The sequence below is a fragment of the Manacus candei genome, unplaced genomic scaffold (assembly GCF_025592945.1).
Source record: "Manacus candei isolate 608988 ecotype Guabito, Panama unplaced genomic scaffold, ASM2559294v1 h1tg000005l, whole genome shotgun sequence".
Lineage (NCBI taxonomy): Eukaryota > Metazoa > Chordata > Aves > Passeriformes > Pipridae > Manacus > Manacus candei.
Window position 1 is genome coordinate 1,816,270 of NW_026138053.1, and position 20,434 is coordinate 1,836,703.

The 20,434-nt window shown below is 39.0% G+C and overlaps 1 protein-coding gene across 5 annotated transcripts in view; it reads right to left on the reverse strand.

The window, feature by feature from the left end:
• Nucleotides 1-20,434, reverse strand: part of TESK2 (testis associated actin remodelling kinase 2) — a 111,621-nt gene that overhangs the window by 42,786 nt on the left and 48,401 nt on the right. For all 5 annotated transcript variants that reach the window (XM_051808125.1, XM_051808108.1, XM_051808118.1 and 2 more), the window contains 2 exons: nucleotides 10,107-10,228; nucleotides 1,180-1,228 (listed from right to left, as the gene is read on the reverse strand). In XM_051808125.1, the coding sequence (XP_051664085.1) occupies nucleotides 1,180-1,228; nucleotides 10,107-10,228 (171 nt within the window). The remainder of the gene's footprint in view (nucleotides 1-1,179; nucleotides 1,229-10,106; nucleotides 10,229-20,434) is intronic.

Sequence of the window (20,434 nt, forward strand, 5' to 3'; positions counted from 1 at the left end):
TGTGTGTGTGTGGGAGGGAAAATAAAAAAAAAACCTGTCCCTCTCACATCAAAGTGCTCACACATACTGCATCTTGAAATTTCTGGAAGTGTCTTTACCTTTGCTCTCACACTAGAAATACAGACACTGTGAACTAGAGTGCATCACTCCAACAGCAGCTGGAACTAGAATTGCAGAACTGTCACCCCAGAAGGTGAAGAAATTCACTGCCCACATATGTGCATCTTTGCCTCAGAGTTGCATATGTAAGTTCCAGAAAGTGATGGTGACACATATCCTGCTAATTAGCATACAGCTATCCAGTCTCCTCATTTTACAGTAAGCAAGCACACCATACCAGGAACCTGCTTTAATTGCTAATTAATAGCATACTTGTCTTTGGGAGGGTGGGAAAGGGTTAATCTTTTAATTGAGCAGTTCTTACAAATCAGAAGTAAGCAAGCAATATTAACTTTACAAAACATGACTTTCCTTTCAATCTGTACTCAAACTAATACAAAAGGCAAAATATTTTATTGATTTTGACTCAAACAGGCAACACTATTCCTAACAAGAGAATACTACCTTCTTATTTTTCCTGAGCAGTTTACAGAGGGATTAAACACACAACCCAGGAAAACTGGGTGGGAAGACTCACATGAACGGAAACTTCAGCTTCACATTTGATACCCAGATCTTGGCCAGGGTCCATGGGCAGTGGCATAATTCCCTTTAACGGGACCCAGATTAAGCTGTAATCTTGATGTTATTCCAAATAAGAAAGTGGTAGGGGTTGGACACAATAATATCACCCAGCCGAAATGTCACTGACTCACCTGTGAAATGTACAGCTGGAGTATAAGTAAGAGTTAAATACAATGTAATGTCACTGAAACAAATAATACTTAGGGGCAGCTCAGTGGTAATGCATGTCTCTCATTTCGAACATTGTCAGGGAAATTTTATGTTCCTACTGTGATTTTTTTTTCCCATCCTAATAAGTGCTTCTGAGAAAAGACATACAAGGGCTGTGAGCAAAGGGGAGTTCTGAGGCCTGATTCTGCAGCCTTCCCACAGCATAGGAACTACCAAGCGATTAACTCACCAGCCCCATAAAAAAAACATCACTCAACAGCAGTTGCAGAATCTGGCCTGAGAACTGTTTTCATATTCAGTACTTATATAATGAAATAGTCTTACCTCAGTAAGAGCGTGCAGCTGTCCTTTATGCACACAGACACCCATAAACCTACAAGAAACAAGAAAAGAAAAGTGGTTTGGGCTTTTTTTTTTCCCCCTCTTTTTTTTCCTCTCAAGAAACTAATATAATAAAAATTTCTGGAAACACCACAAAAGGAGGAAAAAGAAAATATTCAGCCTCATAGACACTGCATACTTCACTGTTGATTACTTAAACATCTCAGCACAAAACAAAATCATGTGTCTACATTACAATATAATTTGAACTAGCAGTTCCAAGAGAGCAGGGGAGACAGCTCAAACTCAATATGGAAAGTCACTAATTTGAGTATAAGCACAGGCCAGCATATAATGATTTTTGCAGAAAGGAACAGTCTCAGAGTTCTGTTTTAAGGAAGTTTAAGCCAAGTAATCCACTATTGGTCTGCATAAACAGAAAATTACTTCCCTTTGCATTTTGCTGTTTAAGCATAGAGATGTTTCTTCCTATCCCATTCCTAACCACTCAGGATTATGAGGGCACATACAGGCTGTACACTTCCCTGCCCCAACCCCCTCTTTCCAGCACTTGGATGGAAGCAAGTTTTGATAGTATCCAGTATACAGACATTCCACAAGTGTTCCCTACACTGCACAAGGTCCAGACTCCTGCTGTCAATAGTAATGACTGTCACCCTTGATTTTTCTGGAAAGCAACAGAATGTGCCATCTATTTAACGTATGAGAAACAACTGAAAGCTCATTTTTACCACCATCCAAGTTGAACTTAAAAATGACAAAATGCAAACTAATACTAACAGTAAACATCCCCCATGAGAAAGTTCAGTAATGCTCAAACTATATAAACTTCAGAGCGTTCCCTGCAGACTTCAAGTGTCAGTTCTTCCCAGATTAACTAATTCTCAGTTTTATCATTTAAGTTTTGGTCTCAATGAGCAAAAACGAATTGTCATCTCCACAATGTTCAGCAATTTCCATTTTGCAAGCAAGGGGTAGAAATGCATGACTCTATTAAATTTGATGGGCATCTCATGGGGAACAATTTAAAGGAAAAGGACCTTTCATATCCTGAAACACTTCTGAATTTAAAAACAAAAATGATGCAAGACATATGTAGTGCTAGTTCAGCTAAGCTGCTTTTGAAGAAATGAATGATCCTCAATGTTCTCCTGTCTAACAGCTGACTGGTAAATTACAAGCAGTCGAAGAAAAATTATATAGGCAAGATCCTTTGCATAAGCTGAGCTGTGGAAATCTGTTTTTATAACCAAAGAAGCAGCACAACTTGTACCAGAACATCTACTGCCTGCTCTCATCTCAAACAATATTCCCTGAATATGGAAATTTTAATTTGAGAGGCAGTGAAAACCCAATTCCTCTTGCTTCATGTAGAACAACAAGGCATGACCAGGTATTCAGGGGAAAGGGAAGAAGCTTCCTTTAGATACAACATCTACTCAAAATATTGCTATTTCTGAGTTTCCCTTCATACAGCCATGGCATATGAACCACTTTGTAAACAAGTTGACAAATGAATCTTCCTGAGACTAACAAACCCAGAGCAGAAAATCTGTTTCTTAGTGCATTCTGAAAGTCTCCAGAGCTATCAGGCATGGTGTTAATGGCTATATTCTCAAGTAAAAATGGAAAAAAAAATTCAATATATGAATTCCACTATTAGACAACTTTTCAAAGTATTTTCTCTTCTATGAAATGCACTAATTACACAGCATTAACCCTCTATGGCAATATTTTCATTTAACAAAAACTGAGGCTAAGTAATTAAAAATAATAATGTTTTCATCTATTTATCACCTCTTCCTTTGTAAAGGTGTATTACACTACTTTCAAATTAAGAATTAACTGTATTTGACATAATACTAAAATACAAATGCATCTAAGAATTTATCAACATTTTGAAAAAATTAAATTTCTTGTCTCATCTTTACCGAACAGGGAAGACATCACTGTCATTTAAAGACTGGCAGAACTTAACTTTTTCTGCCAACCTGTTTAGGTCCAGGGAAGTCTCAATGGAAACACATTCATTACCTTTATGAACCTACTCTTAAGGCAGCAAAGACACACTAACTCGAGTAATCAAGAGCAAGAGTTTAAAAGTCTTAAACACCTGGGATTTCTACTAGGAATCAGATCTACATTTCTAACTTTAAATCAGAAATTAAAAACAAAGCTCCATATCATGATCTCATGGAAAAAAGCTGGACAAAGATACCTTTATAAACCCCACATATTTAGAAGCTATTCCCCAGGAAAAGAGAAACCAGATACACTGATAAAGACAGAATTAATGAGTTTACAAGCAACATACTGAAGCCATTTAAACTTCGTGTCATGAATCTCAGTTTTCAGACTCTGGAAAACAGATTGATAGAACAGACCTGTAGTGACCCAAATTCCTGAAAAACTTCTGCTTAGCTGCTTTATCAAGCAATAATAAGCCACTTGGTTAAGCCAAGTACTGCTATGAAACATTGTTGGAAAGGATTTTCACTATAAGATAATACACCCGGCTGCTACCGGGAAATACAACTACCAAGCAAGATTTAACATCTGATTTCAATTTCTGAGATTGCCCCCGATGAGATTCCAAGTTCTGTGGAGAGGAAGCTGACATGCTGGTCCAGCACAGCTGAGATTATTCCTGTTGGCGAGACGCTCTGTCTCCTGAGCCAAAATGTGCTTGTAGGTGAACTTCAGCAGAATGTCTTGTCAGCCAAAGGTTACACTTCCTATAAGCATTTCTAGTTGGAAGACGCTTCAATGATCCTGTCATCCACAAAGCAGGAGACCATTTGCAGACTTGAGGAAGTTTATTTTCAAGACAGTGTATCTGGCCTTATCAGGAAGCTGAAGCGCTTCCAAAATCGTAACTAGTGGTTGGAAAAGTTTTCCAGAAGCTGCAAATACGAAGCATGTTACTTGAGTCCACCCTGTTAAATCCAGTGCAGCCACACTTCCACCACAAAATGCTTTCTAACAAATGTCAGCAATCTACAGATGTTGGGAGTCTCATTTTATAAATGAGGCAATTCCCCAATCAGTCTGGAATAGCCCTCCTAAACAAGAGCAAGAGAAGGTAGTCTGGATATTTCTTAGTCCTTTACAGCTGAAAGTACTTTCAGTTCAGTCAGATGGTAAGGAAGAAAATTCTGGACAGAAAAGGGGAAACCGTCTCCTCTGTCTGCAACCTTTGCCTTAATTTATCAAGTAAAACTCACATCCAGATTATACAGCCTCTGTGGACACCCAGACACTGAACACATGCTTCCCATTAAAACAACTTCACTGGGACACATTCCTGTTTTGTGGATAAACCTGGGGCAGCTACACCTCAACAAAATAAATCGATGCCCTCAGAAACTTACTGCTTGTATGAGAAAATTCAGCACTTTGATAACATTAAACATAAGAAACAAATCAAACACACCAATGCAAAAGTCTCTAATACGAGCTCAGTAACAAAGAGACAAAAGGTCAGAAGACACCCTCTTATTTCATCACACTGACTGTTGGAGAAGGAAGAGGGTAAGAATATTAAGTCTGCATTAATGTTTTAGGCACCGTGATAGATTAAAAATGTATTTTAAGTTTTCTACATTGGCATTTTGATTCTGGACAGAGGTAAGGCATTTAATCTATCATTTTCTGTAACATACTACACACAACACATACAGCCTCTCTTCTGCTGCCTTGTACACTGCATTCCTGAAATAGTCGTTTTTGATAATCACATTACACAAAGAGAAGGAAAAGTAATTTTCTTTCCTGTTAAAGCACTTTTCAATATGACAAAGGATGTTAAAAGACAAAATCCATCCTTCTGGCTATTGTAACAAAAGTCCATCACAAGTAATTTCACAGAAAGGAAGGTTTGAAAGGAGAATACTGCACACAGAAAAACCCCTGGTATTGTGTTCCCAGGGTGCTAGATTTGTCTCAAAGGAGATGAAATAAAATTCTCCTCGAAAGAAGCTCATGGAATATGCACACACTGTGTGCCTATTTGTGTGCATGCAGGCGCAAGGAGGTGGGTTTAATCAATGAGTCAATCTGCCTTCATGCTCATAGCCAAACATGCAGCAATACCTCCAAGAGCTCCCACGAGAGCACTTAAGACATGAGCTGAGGCTTTCTGTGCACAGAATGGTTTAACTCAAGTCCCCGAGGTACAGACCAAATAAAGAAATACTTTTTCATGCAAACAGTCGTGATATTAAAGACTGAAATTCTATCTCAAAATTGAAGACACACTAATTTAAGAGAAAGCACAGGAGACAGGGAATCTATCGTAGCACAGCACTTCATTTGTGAATATGAAAAAAACCACACTTGCATGGTATTACCAAAATGAGAAGCTATCAGGTCTCCCAGGCTGCAGCCCAAAGGCTCCCAGCCCAGGGCAAAAGGACAGAGATTTCTTGAGTCCTTCACAGCCCTATTTTCTTACTTTGATTTGGGTAAAAACTCATGACTACAGCAGCACATCAGCACTCAGGGAAGCAGCAAAACAGTAAAACACATTTACAAGCATACACTAAACCTTTCATAACTCTGGTACCAGATCTGACCCAAGCCCTGAACAGCACTGCTCTTTAAATAGGACATAAGCTAATAAGGAAGTGAAGAAATGCTCCAAACCTCTGCTTTCCCTACCCTCAGCAATTACAGTCTTGCCATGTATCACCCAACCTGTACTGAAGTGGTTTGAGTAAACATCACATGGCACAAACCAGAAGTCCAGCTCACTTTTTCATGCATCCCCTCCCCATCTGTTTTGAGGGAAGATGTGATAAGACCAGCACATCCCACACCCAAAGCAGGGAGAAATAGAGATCAGAGGCAGAAAAGCATTTTAGTTCTCCATGTTTAGCTTGTATGCAGGAGTGAGGTGAAGACAGGAGATGAAGTTGATGGTAGAAACCGAATAAAACATGAACACCCTTTGTCTGCTTCTTCCCTGTCCACTCCTGAAGTGTCCCTAAGCTGGTCCCCGGGGAAAAACCAAAAAAGTAAGCAGCTCTTTCATACATAGTTTGCTAAGAACACCAGACAGTGAGACTGAACAAAAAGTTACTCCATTATAGTTATCATATATCCTGCTTCTGGAATCATATCTGATAGCTGAAATGGGAAACAAGAGAAAGGGAGACAAACAAAACTCCTAAATCCCTTAGTTTTTACCATCATGGTAGCTGCAAAAGCTAGACTCATCTATTGTAAAATATCCTTAACAGACTGACAAAGAGGCTCCATTTTTGCCAAAATAAACCCTCTAAGAGAGAGCAGTTTCTCATTTTCTTGATGGAAAATACATTAAAAATTTATATATACTCATATATTTGACCACTGGAATCTTTATGATCCTACCATGGGGACGGTATACTTACTGGGGACTTAGTAAGTGAAAACTAACTCTTCACTTACATCAGTCTTCTGATCAAGATGGATCTACATAGCTGGCCAGGAGCAGAATTCAAGTGCAGAAATAGTGAAGTGAGTGGGGAGATTTAAAGTCAGCCTTTCATGCCATACATAAGAAGGCACGTTGCTTTCAAAGCCTAAATACTCAGATTGGTACTTCACCAAATATTAGAAGCAGAGCAACTGAAACACCTTAACCCAACTCCATCTCCTCAAGCAGTACAAAAGTGTCACTAAGCTAAAAACATGGACTTGCCTCCAGGTGATCTCTACTGAGCTAAGGAATGGAAGGAAGTCAGCAACTACTGACAAACACACTCCAGAACAATGATCACAGTCTGGATCAAAAACCTCAAAAGGCATCTGTAACTCCAAAAAGGAATTGATATGGGCAGCACAGAAGCAAAAGCAGGTTTAAATAGTCAGTAGTATTTATTATTCACATCAGTGCAATCAATGGCAAAACCACCAAATCTTTGCAGTAACATCACTGACAGCTTGTAAAATGTTGCTGTAATTTTAGAGCACTGACAAAGGGATGAGTAAAGGATAATAATGAACCTCTCCTCCATATCACTTAGTTCATATAAACTACAAAAGTTATAGGACAAAAACACTGATTGAATTACCAATTTTAGGTACCAAAGCATCAGGACACATTCAAAAATACAACCACACACCCAGCTTAAGGAATATTTTAGTACACTAAAATAAATGCATCATTGCTAAACCTGACATTCACTTTCTAAAAGTGTGCAGTGAATTTAAACTGCACATGTTGAAGTGGGTTGAGAGAAGAAATTTGGAGGTTGTAAAGCCAATATCTGACCAGCTTCATAATTTTACAAGCCATTTGATATCAGAGCACCTCACAGCCCTTACCCACTACAATCAAGCACTGCCCAACATGATCTCAACATTTCAGCCTAAGAACCCACTCGCATCCTTACTCTCTAAAAACAGATCAGCACTAAGGAAAGTGGATTTTTTTTACAGCATAAATTAACAGTAGGTAGTCCCAGAGCTTACAGAATATGAAGAAGTTTAGAGGTGTATATTACATAAAAAGTAGAGTACACCTTCAAGGTATGTGGAAGAGATTCAGTGACTAATCAATAGAGAAGTAAACTTGATGGTAGTGACAAAACACCTTGTTCAGTAATATGGAGGAAGAACTCCAAAGGACAGAAATTAAGTGAAGAAAATAATATTTATCAGCAAGCTGAAGTAGCTCATAGCCCCTGGAGAAGTTACACATTAGAACTTCTTGGAAGAGGATGTTCCCTTTAAATACTAATACAAGCTTAAAATTTCCAAAAATAATCCCAGAAAACGTTTCAGTGGGAACACGTTGCTGTAGAACATTTTCCTAGAGGCCTCTCAGCAATACAACTCCAGCTGCTCTTCTTTGACAATACAATGTTGTCAAACCAGCAAAACAACCTCTCACCACTTATTACTGTAAGGGCAAATTTTTCAATAAAAGAATAAACTAAAATTAAACACTCTTTTCCTATTTGCATTTTCTGTAGCAATGTCTTTGCTCCCTGCAGCAAGGAGACTCACCTAACAGATAAGAAAAAGGCAATATTTTTTACCAGAGAACCAACTCTCTCAGAAGAAGCCTCAGATCAAGCAACTAATAAATCAAATGCAGTTTTTCCTTCAAAAAAAACTTCTTTCCTTCTTTTTCTATGCAAAGATAAACTGTTTCTATTTAAGTAATTTATTTCTGATGTATTCACTCATAACTGCCTAGTTGAGCACACAGAGAGAAAGATTTCTCTATCAATCTTGGGTAATAACTGGGAGACCAAATGAAATTCCTTTTCTCCTTCAGGCATAAATCAATACATTATTGTTCTTCCTTCAGGACCATCTGTGCAACACCCCTGACTTCAAATTATTCACAGGCTCTAAGGCCAGAGGGGACCAGTATATCAGAGATATGATCTCTTAGACAACATAAAACATTTAAATTTCAGCAATTACTCAGGACTGAGCACAATAACTTTTGTTTTCAGCAACACCTCAGTAATTCCATTTAAGGGGGAGCAAAGTTACAGCAAGGTGCAACTGAACTTTTTGCCTGTCAAACTATTCCCTTCCTACTTTCCCTCACCCCAACCAAAATCAAATTCTTCATTTTGAACAGAGCTGTAGAGACAGATTTTTTTTAAAATAAGAACCAATTAACAATCCTGAAATCTAAAAAGCCAGATAGATAATAAAATTTAAATTTAAAAAAATGGGAGAACTAAAAAAAAAACCAAAAAACCTCAACCAAACAGAAGGAATTGCTGGGAACAGAGCAGAGAAAATAGACTAAGAATTGTAATTAAGGACAGATTACTACAATACTTGAGTAAATATATTGTAATAAAACCAATACAGTTTACTACGAGTAAAAATTCTCTAAGTTCACAGGTTTTTGAGGTTTTAAGAAAAAAAAACAGAAAACAGACATGAACTAATGGAATGCTCCCTACAGATATTTAAAATGCTTCCATTATGTGTCCTCATAAATACTGAAGGAAATACTATTGTTACACATCAGTTGATGAAGGATTTTAAGGACCACAAAAGTTGTTTATAAAGGATTTTAGGAATCAGTACTATGTCTGTACTATTTGACAGGTGAAAAAGAGGAAATTAAGTTAAAAAGTTCACTGTGTCTCCAAAGCTTTTCAGAAAGAGATGTACTGCCTGAGATCAGAACTGGATCCCAGCTGTGCAACAGCAGTTTGGGAGAACTGGTTATTTGGTGCACTGACATCACATCTTCAAATTTCATAATGTTATGGTTTCAGCTAATTATGTTAATTGCTTGTCACAGCATCATAGAAGAGTAACCAAGACTAAAAAGATTCAAGAAATAACAAGATACACATTGAAACATTTTGGATTTGCATGCAGAAATCTATTGCAAAGCAAGAACTACCTTTTTCCTTTCAGGAGTAGATAAATCAGATTAGTTCAACTCTAGCTTCTTTTCTTCTGTCCCTCTTACACCACCTTGCAATACTACAGTAAGAAAATGCTAAAAACTAGGAAGCAGACCTAAAAATAAGCAGCAGCTATGGCACTTTGCATTGCTGATCTGTAAGATTAGTAACCATAGGTTATTTGAATGGTGTTAAATTTGCAATAATTTAAATTCACGGAAAGAAGCCAAATTTCCCTCTTCATATCACTTTACTGATTCATTTGAAATTTAAAATGTGAACACTTGTTTTTTTCTCTGACATATGTTACTCATCGCTGGTAAACTCCAGATACCAAAATCACGTCCGTGGGATGTTCTGGGTTTTTTTTTTCCTCTCGAGTCTTTTCTTCCTCCGCCCCTTCTTCTATTAAATTAGCAACTGATCCTAACACATTCACAAAAGATATAGTATAACAAAAAAAAAGAAAAAAAGAAAATAGGACAGCCTTACTAAAGACAACTTATCTCTATATAATTCAGAAAAAAGCCAGTGTACCTTAAGATGTTTGGATGTGAGAGTCTATTCATAAGTTGAACCTCTTTCAGCATGTTTGCTCTGTTGCTGTTCAGTGTGTTCATCTTCAAAGCCATTACCTGGTCTGAAGTTCTGTGCCTTACCTATAGGATAGAAGCAAAAAATGGTGAGGATGTGAAATGCAAGGCTGAAAACCCAGTGATGTTGTGGTACAATGTAGAGATCTTTCATGACAAATGATGATCTAGACTCCAATTTCTGCAGTCTTTATCACAGAGATGACTTTCCCTAAGCACGCTATGCAAATAGGAAAAGGCATTTTGCTCTTCTCTTGCAACTCACAGTGACAGAAAGCTTGAGAAGTTGAAAAAAATTATCAGCTTCTTAATACAAGTGAAGGAAACCACTTATTTGTCCACAGAGAAAAAGTTTCCTTCTCCAAGACCTACAAAACTCACCTTCATTCCACCCACATCCCTCTTTTTTACCCCCTGCAGTAGTTGCTGTCATTGTTCACAGAATGGGTTATGAGAGGAACAGTTGGTTATGGTTACAGGGTAGATTGTGGAGGTATTCAAAATTTGATTCTGAACCAAGACTACAAACCAGCTCACACACTGAGTGGACAGAAAGCGTTTGTGCCAACCCCCAATCCCTGCTGCAAAGCAGAGAGAGGTTCCTGGACACGGTATTGCCTCAACCAGGGTGTCAGTATTGGCTGCAGAGTGTTGGCATGAAAAGAAGGATTTCTCCAGGAACTGCAGAGAACCAGCACCCAGTTTGGAGTCACCTTCTCCGGTGTGACTGTGGCCATTTTTAACTTGATACTCTCAAACCAGCCCATCTGTCAACAGACCAATGTTATGTAGATGTGTGCTACTGTGAGAAAGGAGCTGTCACCATAATGTAAGGCTTGCCAATCCTTTGAATTTCCCTGCAGTTGGGCATTCCCACACACATACTGGTAGTATTCATGGAAACTGTGTCACCATTTTCTCCCTACATTGGTACCTGCAGCTCACACACAGAAAACACGCAGTTCCCAAAATACTGAACTACCCCCATAGCAAATTGATTCATGTTTATGGAGATTGGTTTAGGAAAGTCTGTCTTGCAAGAATTTAAGAGATTCATCAGCTTTCTAATTTAAAACTGAAATTTACATTATGATGTAGGTACACACAAACTACCTATGTTTTAAACAACAGCAGCCTGCCTGCTTTTTTTCCAGAAGACTGTGCACATCTTTTCCAGTAAGCTGTGATATGTTAAGTGCTGTTTATTTAATTAATTAAATTGTCAATTAATTATGTTAATTACAGAAGGAACAGCTGAACTCATGATAAGCAGGTGCAAGAAAAAAAGTAGGGTATGGTTTTAGGCTCCCTGGTAGGTCTGTGGCAGCAAGGGATACCCCTCTTTTCAAGTTTTATTTGCACACCATATCTGCAAGAACAAGGGGCATATTTTAGCCAAACATTCTCACCTACACACAAAGCACATGAATTCAGCACAGGGATGTACTGGGAGAAGAGAGTGTCATGTTTCAGGTGTCTGCCTGCTTAAACGCTTCCAAGTTGCCCCTTCCCGTCCTAGTTTGAAGTATAGGGTAGCACTGGAAACATCCCAGAGAAGTGTGGAAAACAACATCGAGGGGCCGAGGGAGTAGAAAAATAGCCCTCGGATGCTTTTCCTCCTGCTTCCCCCCGCCTATGTAAATGAGCTCCTCAGATGCCTCACCTACAGTCACCCAGTAATCCCAGTGCAAGAAGGATCAGAGAAAGGGGGTGGAGGATATAGAAACCAGCACTGAAAGTAGAAACCAACAGCAAGTTCATAAGCGTGGGACTCCTCCTTTCTGTGGTAATATTGGCTTTAAAAGAAAACTGGTTGAACTACAGCTTTAGTGCATTATAACAAGATAATCTAGAATCCTTCTGCACACAACCTGTCTTGCCTGTTTGGCATGCTTATTGGTTTTAAGCAGGATGATTGCATGTTAAGTGGATGAGGTTTATTGTTACTTGCCAGGTTTCTTGTGTCTATTGTGTGCTTTCATGAATTTTTAATTTTACGCAGCTTTTGCATACCCAGCCAATTTGAATAAACAAGCTAAGCTGGACAGGTCAATGTCAACATATACAGACTTCTAAAACAAATTTTAGTTATACATTAGTTTTATTAGGAGTAATGCCTTGGGTGAGGGGGAAAAAAAAATTTAAAAAGCTTTCATAGTCTTAAGAAAGGAAGATTTGTTCCAACAATGTAAATTTAAAGGACTATGCTAAATTTAAAAAGGACTATGCTTTGAATCTATACACAGAAGTAGCTCAATCAACACCTGAGAGAAAGGCTAGGAATCTTGGGTGTTGTGGTAGAATAATTTGAGGTTTTCAGGGAATGGAAGAGGGTTAGGAATGTTGGGTGTTATGGTAGAGTAATTTGGGGTTTTCGGGGAATGGAAAAGGATTTGAAGAAACTTTAATCCTACAGGCAGAGAGAGGCTCTCAACAGAACTTACTCAGAATGAGCTTTCCACTGACACAGAAGCTTCAAGGTCTGCCAAAAGGGAATGAACAGAGGTAGAAGGTGAGCAAGAACTCTGATGGAGTGTGGTCTTGAACAGTATTTGCCTTCTCATTAACTCTGCCAGCTACCTCTTAATTTCCTGGCCATATCTATAATTCACTCAGTTCCATACCAAAATTTTCAGTTCTTTTGCCTCAACTCTGAGATAAAAGTAGAATCTATCATAGGATCTTTTTCCTTGTTCTGACTGCTCCTTTTAAGCTAAGGAAACCTCAGAAAAGAAGGTGGGTAACTTTTTGAGGCACTGTGTCCTACATGCTCCCTGGATTTTCAGGTCTGATATGCAAGAGGAAGTGGTCAGCAACTGCTGCTCAAAGGTCTGACTGCCCACAGTACTGACTCCACATACACAGAAAACTGAGCTGCCTTTGCAAAGACAAAATTTTTCATCCTCCTTTTTAGGCTATTCTGCTGTTCTTTTGACAGACTGAACGAAGTTCTGTGGTGACATCTGGGGGGGGGTTTCTTTTGTTTGTTTTATAAAACCGTTTTCCCCATCCTTGGAAATAGCTCAGATTTCCAGCACATAGAGCAGCATATTCTGTCCATGTAGCTGTTCTCCAAATAGCAGCCAACACTGCACTGTGCTTTTTTTTCACTTAAAGGGCCACTGTAAGGTAACACTAGCAATTTTGTTTGAAGTTCCATATACTGCTCTGATGTTGGAGAATGTATTCCTGCCAAATCTGACAGAACAGCAAAATTCCTAATCAAATCAAAGCAGAGGTGGGAAAAAAAAAAGGACTCTCCCTCTCTAGCTAGCTACCCTTTAAGCAAGGAGGAGGAAGCAGATCTGGAGGCGAAAGGGCATCTTTCTCCATAGGACAACAGTCAATATTATGAATAAAATCAAATATCCGTTTATATATTATGGAGCACAATGCTAATCACTTGGAATCACAGTAAGGCTAACAGTGTTCTCTCCCCTGAAGCACTGCTGGCAAACAGTATTTCTGTGGGAAGAACAGACTGACAAGGAACTGACAGGTTCTGTCTTTCAGGTCTTGGTCAAACTCTCAATCCCTGATATAGAAAGTGCTGCCACTTACACAGCCCTCTGTGCCACCCTACACAAAATTTGTGTCTATTCTGGCATCCCTTGCCAAAACCCTGCCAAACTATTTCTTTTTAATCCTCCATCTCCTTTCAGGTCACCTCTGTGCAATGAAAGCATGGAAGTGATGTTTCAACCACCTGACCGCTCCAGAAGAAAAACTAGTAAATATTTTGGCAATACTGCTGATCCAATTTAACATTTGTTTACAAGGCACTTTGCCTCAGGCATATGCCTGTATACTCAACATAAACAGGGACTCACTGATGCAATTCAAACCTTTCACTGATGCAACTTGGAGATTGCTGCAAAGCTTTTAAAGCTGTTGACATTATTATTAATTAGGGCTCCTTGGATATCAGACCAAGTAACCTTTCAGCAACATCTGGATCATAGTGTCTGTGCTTAGAAACATTCTGACAATCCTACAGCTGCTTTACACATGCTTCTGACTTCTCAGTCTGCTTACCTGTGTGTCTCTCCATCTCCAAGGTCACAGTAACCAGATATTGCCTCCCTGTTTTATTGCTGACAGGGAGATAAACTGTCCTTTTGCACTCTGATTCTTCTAGGATCAAGGTACTTTGCACTTTGACCTGGCTATGGCTAAGCAGCATGGCCTGCCTGCTCACTCCAAACCATGTTCTGATCCTGGACCTTACCCCTTCCTTTACAAGCAAGTGAGAAAGTCTTGGATCCAGGTAAAGAAACAGTAATGTATTTTAAAGAAATCTCATAATAGTGACTAAGCAGGGCTCACATTCCAAAGAACTAGTCACTATATAAATGTTGTATCAAGTTCACAGGAGGACTACCCTGCAAAAAATTGATAGGTTTAATTTTCAGCTTGCTGCTTAGCTATAAAGTTTTTATTATTAAAAAAATTAAATATAATTTACATAAGTATTTATTACATCATATAGATCTATTAGGGCTCTCTGAAAATCCAAACATTTACACTACTTCCACTTTCTGCTGGACTAAAGGGGAGGCATGTTTAAGCAATAGCTGAAATCTAGCCTGATTTCATCTTTCGAAAGGCCTTTTTGATCTGTATTCATTGTACCTTTCCAGGTGGCCTTAGCATAAACATCTGAAGAACATTTCCTAATACTGATATTATAAATCTGCCAACACAGCTTTCAGCTTTGCCCCTAGTTTTCCACTGCATTTTCATTATTTTCCAAATCATCATTATATAGCTGGAAGTATTTTGTCACAGTTTTCTTCCAAAATCTCATTTCATTTCTTTCCAGTTTTTCCTTACCTTCCCCTCTTCTGGCATCCAGCCTCACTGCTTAAATACATTTACAGATATTTCCTCATACAGCCTAGTCCATAAAATCACATTGCTGCTCTAGCACACACAACAATTCTTTCTTCACTCTTTTACACACCGTGGTCTTCATTGGCCATTTCACCTTTGCCTTTGCTGCCATGTGCCCAAAGCACCATTTCAAAAGTAGTCCTCTCTAGTCCACATACATGACCTTCCCTGAGTTTGCTTCCCGTTTCTGAGGTCACTGTCCTATGCACAAAAATGCTGCATGTACTATTTTTACTTATACTGGCTCACCAACCTTACACTCACCAGCTCAAGGATTTCCTCCACATTCAGCCTGCAGCCTTCACACTAGTGACATGTACAGCAAAGGCTGAAGAGTCCTGTACTTATCTGTGCCACCTTCTATCAACCTCCCTTCTGTAACAGCCTCTGTCCTCATCTGATTTGCAGGTATTTTCTCTTGTGATGACAAGAGATGGAAGACATTCCCTTAATTACCTTTCTAGGCCATTTGCACTAACTGTGCTATACAGTATAACTTCAATTGACTGAGCTGACAAAGCTCTTGAGGCACGTGAAATGATAGAAGTAATCACTGTTAAAGAGAAAAGGCTTCATCGTAAGAGTCCCTGCTAAATGACAGGGAAACAGTCTTTCACAGGGAAGCAGACCAGCATTTGGCTCTGATACAAGACTTCTCTCAAAAACAGACTTTCTTGCTGTGACAGGAGAGGGAATCTTAAAGAAAAAATTAGGGTAACCTGTATTTTATCCAAGTCTCACAGTCAAGCCACCAAGTCATCACACTTACAGGGACATCTATTCATGGCTCGAGGATGAATGTGTTAAAAGAATACCTAAGCTCTATGGTTGATTGAAGAAAGCTCCCTGCAGCTGAGAAGACAAACCTGTTCTTCAGCTCAGATCACAGTGTTTGTAAGTCTGGAATCTCAAATGTTTTTCTAAATATCAAGATGTACCCACTGCCAGACTCACATCTCCGTAGCAGTGACGCCTATATCAAGTCCAAAAATCTCATGTCCTTAGGAAAATTTGCAGTGACAAATAGAAGCTTAAAGAAATACATTGGTCCAGATAATACTAAGCTGCTGTGTCGATGCCAGGGAGTCAGATGGGATTGTAGCTGTTTTCAGAGTAGTAATACAGAATGTCACTATACTCTGACTTCTTGCAGCAAGAGAGAGGCCTGCCAAGTGTAACAAAAGTTTGCCAAACAAAACTAGTCAGCATGTGTTACAAGAGCTTTAGCACAGGTTCAGAAGATGTACAGAAATTAGGCACAAAACAAACCCCAAAACCTTTTAAAAGCCTGACAGTAATTGTGACTCTACTAATTTCCACTACCAAAAAGACTTGAGAAAAATACACAGAAAAAGTTGGATACTACTGTTTTCCCTTTAGTACAAAAGCTTGGCATTGGTCATCAAACAAAGGTCCTGTTTTGATAACTTTAGTAGCTTCTAGCATCACCAATTCAGGAAAGCAACAAGGTTCAATTACTACAGAATATTCCATACCCACAGTCAAACAAATCCTCTGATTTTTTACCAAACTAAAGTGAATTTACAATTAGCAAGACAGCAGTACCACTGATAGTTTGTAAATCCACTTGTGTGACAAAAAACCCTCAATTTTTCTTCTGCATTTTGTTTTTCTTCGTTGCCCAGTGTAATGCAGAACCAGAGCCCAAAATAGAGCACCCATTTATTTTAAACAAACCATTTATTGATAGGAATCTGTGCACGTATCTCTGCCATTAACTTGATCTCAATCAAACTATAAAGGCAAAAAGAGACTACAGGCTTATTTTGAGAGAAAGCACAAATTCATCAGAGGACTATTGTTCCACAGTTTGAGATGAGAGATAATCAGGCACAACCCAGGGTGGGGAAGCTGACTGATTCTGTAGCAAGTTCAGCAGAATGCACCCCTATAAATTTCCCCCTGTAATCAAGAACAAGGACCATGGACACCAGGTAAGTGCTGTTTTATCACAACCTCAGTAAATAGCTCAACTATGTAATTTATACCTGAGTCTAATATCACAGTCAGGAAAGAAAAAGAAATATTGAGTTTGAAGTACAGAACTGGGAGCTTATTCTTAATATTCAATGTTAGCTATTCCTCAGTTCACTGAGCAACCTTGAGGATGGTACTTCCTTTCATTCATTTCCTCTCTGGCTGTATCTATAAAATGGAGATGATATTCCTATCTACCTGCCTCAAAACTGGAAGACTGACATTTGCAAATGACTGTTGTAACATCCAGAGATAATACATAATCAGATACTGTATCTGTGTTCCTATTTTCCTATTTAATTTTCAATACTTATGGTTAAATATTTCCCATGTTACTATGGGTTTACCCTGTATGAAAGATAATGATATTTACATAATCTGCAGATGCTTTTGAAGCAGAAAACACTTTGAACTGAGTTTTCCTGACATAAGATTGCACCTTCGGTCTCTTACAGTATATAAACAGTTTGGTACTGAGCATAGAGTCCCTCCACTACACCAATAATGTCATCACTGGTATTCATCAAATACATTTGTTGGCTTTGTTTTCAAAATCTGTATGGGAACCTTGACAGAAAGTTCTGTTTGAGGCAGAAATAATTTCTTTACATTTCCTTCATAAATCTTTCAAATAAACATTACTGTACATGAGTAAGGAAGTCTGTCTCACTCTCAGAACAGACCCCGTTGGCATACAATTATTGCTACTATAATCACAGTTACAGCACCAAAATAAGAAGAGAGCAAGGAGCATGAAGGAGCCACATTTTGCTTCCTTGAAGATATTTCAGCTTTTATAAACTGATACAGTTAATAACTTTCAGCAAAAGTTCTAACTAGTTTCTTGTTATTTAAGACTTCATGAAACTGCTCTTCTTGACAATTAGGTTCTCCTTCTTACACAAGTATCTAATTAAACATACCACACAATTTCTTATGTCTCATCATCGCCTGTAAAGGTTAAGGAAGCACAAGAATTGGATTTGCAGGACTTAATTGCAGGCAGCTCATGTGTGAAGTTACAAACTGACATCAGTGAGTCAGTGTTAGACACACTGTCAGCTGTGGATTAGTTAACAAAGCAAGGCTGTCTCGGGATCGATTACTCCAGCGGATGTTTCACAGCTCTCTCCTCCCCTCAACCCCTAATCCCACAGTGCCATCACACAGAAGGCCCCCACCTTGCAGGGCTTCTGCCCAGCACCAAGGGCCCTGGGGCCACCCCAGAGCACTTCCAGGCCAAGTACACTTCCAAGTGCCAAGTACAGGGAGAGTCACAGGGAGCACATGGACAGGAGAAGAGGTCCCTAGAATTTGGATATGGCCTTAGCCATATCCCACTGGGAACAGGATGCTCTGGTGTCTTGCATACAGAATCCCCACAACTGCAGCAAACAGAAGCCCTAACATACAGTTGGAGTTCCTTTCTCTAATCATTACCAATGGTTATTAAGGGGTTATGAGGAAGCATTCCCTACGGGTCTGAGATTGTAAACATCTCTTTTCTATTAGTGCCATCGATACTAATTTGCAGTTCTCATTTTTGGATTTCATGTAACACAGTAACATCTGTGCATGTGTGTGTATTAACATCCCAACACTCCCCAGGCACAGGCAGTGAAATCCATCACTGAAATACATTTAACTTTCCCCTGCTGCCAATACCAGTAAATATGTGTTCAGAGGGGTGTCTCAGAGGTGTCTCACAACGATTTTAAGTGATGCACTCTTGTTCTCTAGGCACAGTCATGTTAATACTGGACTTAGGCCAGCCCAGTTATTTGAAGAACAGTAAATCAGCACCTGTCTCTCAGTATCAGCTATGAATGAGCTTACACAAATGGGCATGTTTGCCAGCTGGCAAAACGCAGAAAATCCCAGAGCTGCCAACCCAGCACATCTCCACCCAGAACAGAAAACTAAACAGATCTCATTTAACTGTGCTTGAGAAATTATTATGGAAAACAAGACAAAAAGCACACAAACATTTCAGTGCCAAGGGAATCTTGCCACCTGCTTTGCCCCTGGGAAACTGCACAATGATACTCAGATTGGCACAACTTTTCCTCCTGAATAAAATCAAAGGCCCAAAGGACTGTGAACTACAGCAGTCACTGTACTAAACACAAAATCCAACCAGGGGGTTATCTCCTATTGCAAGGTCCCACTTGTTACAGTATCAGAGTGTCTGTCTTACTGTTGACAGAATTTGTGAGGGCAACAAAGACTTATCTCAGACATTCAAAACATATCAGTTGTTCAGCGAGGCTTAGGGAGAGGCCAAGTTTCCAAACAGGTGATAAATACATTTCAAAATGGACAATTTTACATTAAACTATGTTCCTTTTTTTGACTGAGTAAAAAAGGAAACTTTTAGCATCAGATTTGTTTCAGTGATTTTTGTTCTGGCTTTTTAGTAAACAAATAAATCCCTCACTTTCAAGGGTAGTTCTGCCACTTTCCAAATATTTCTTTCTTGAACAGAGGAGCTGGCTGACCCAACCAGAGAAAGTGAAATACAGTATAAGAACTTTGACTCGTTTATTTGCTTCACTCAGTATAGTTCTAGACTTTACTTGTAGTGACACCAAGTAGGACTACAGGAAGAAGTGTTACAGAAATTTCTTAAAATTTTTCAACATCACTACAAAAGGCTTTCATTAAATCTGCTACCTGGTGATGGCTTTTGAGTCAATCCCAGTGTTTCCTCAGCTGGTGTTTTAGGGTGATTATAACATGTATATCTTTAGACTCCTAGCCAGAAAATAAATAAATAAATAAATAACAGAACTTGTTTCAGACAAATGTGAACTCCATTCCACTTTGCATTTCAAAGCATTCTCAAATCTGCTAAATATAAGAGTGCCCTACAAATCATATTGCAAATATCATTAAAATTCAGAATTGCCTAAGTGGGGAGGAAGTATTTTGCCCCAATGGTGCAATCCATACAGAATAGCGACATGGATGAGGTTTTTAATTCCTATATTAATGATCTGTTGGAGTAAGGCCTATTTATTACTACTTCTCCCCACAGCCCATGTCCTATAAAAGCATTTGCTAATTAAGTGACAAGGACTAGGATGACAGCAACTTGGCACCTCAGTACCAAAAAAATCATTAGCAAGAGGAAGACAACTGTCTGGTTAAGTGGTTACCATACAAATCACCTTAGCAGTTGGCAGAAGGGCTCCAAAAGGCCGATACTTAACACACCAGTATGAGACAAATCAAACTCACAAGACTTCTACTTTGACTAAGAAAGGACCAGCACCCTCAGGATTTATGCCTCATCTCAGTTCCAGAATGGTGCTTCTTCCTACTCCTGACAAGAATCAGAGTAGAAAGACAGATTAGAACCACCTCGCTGATACAGCTCTG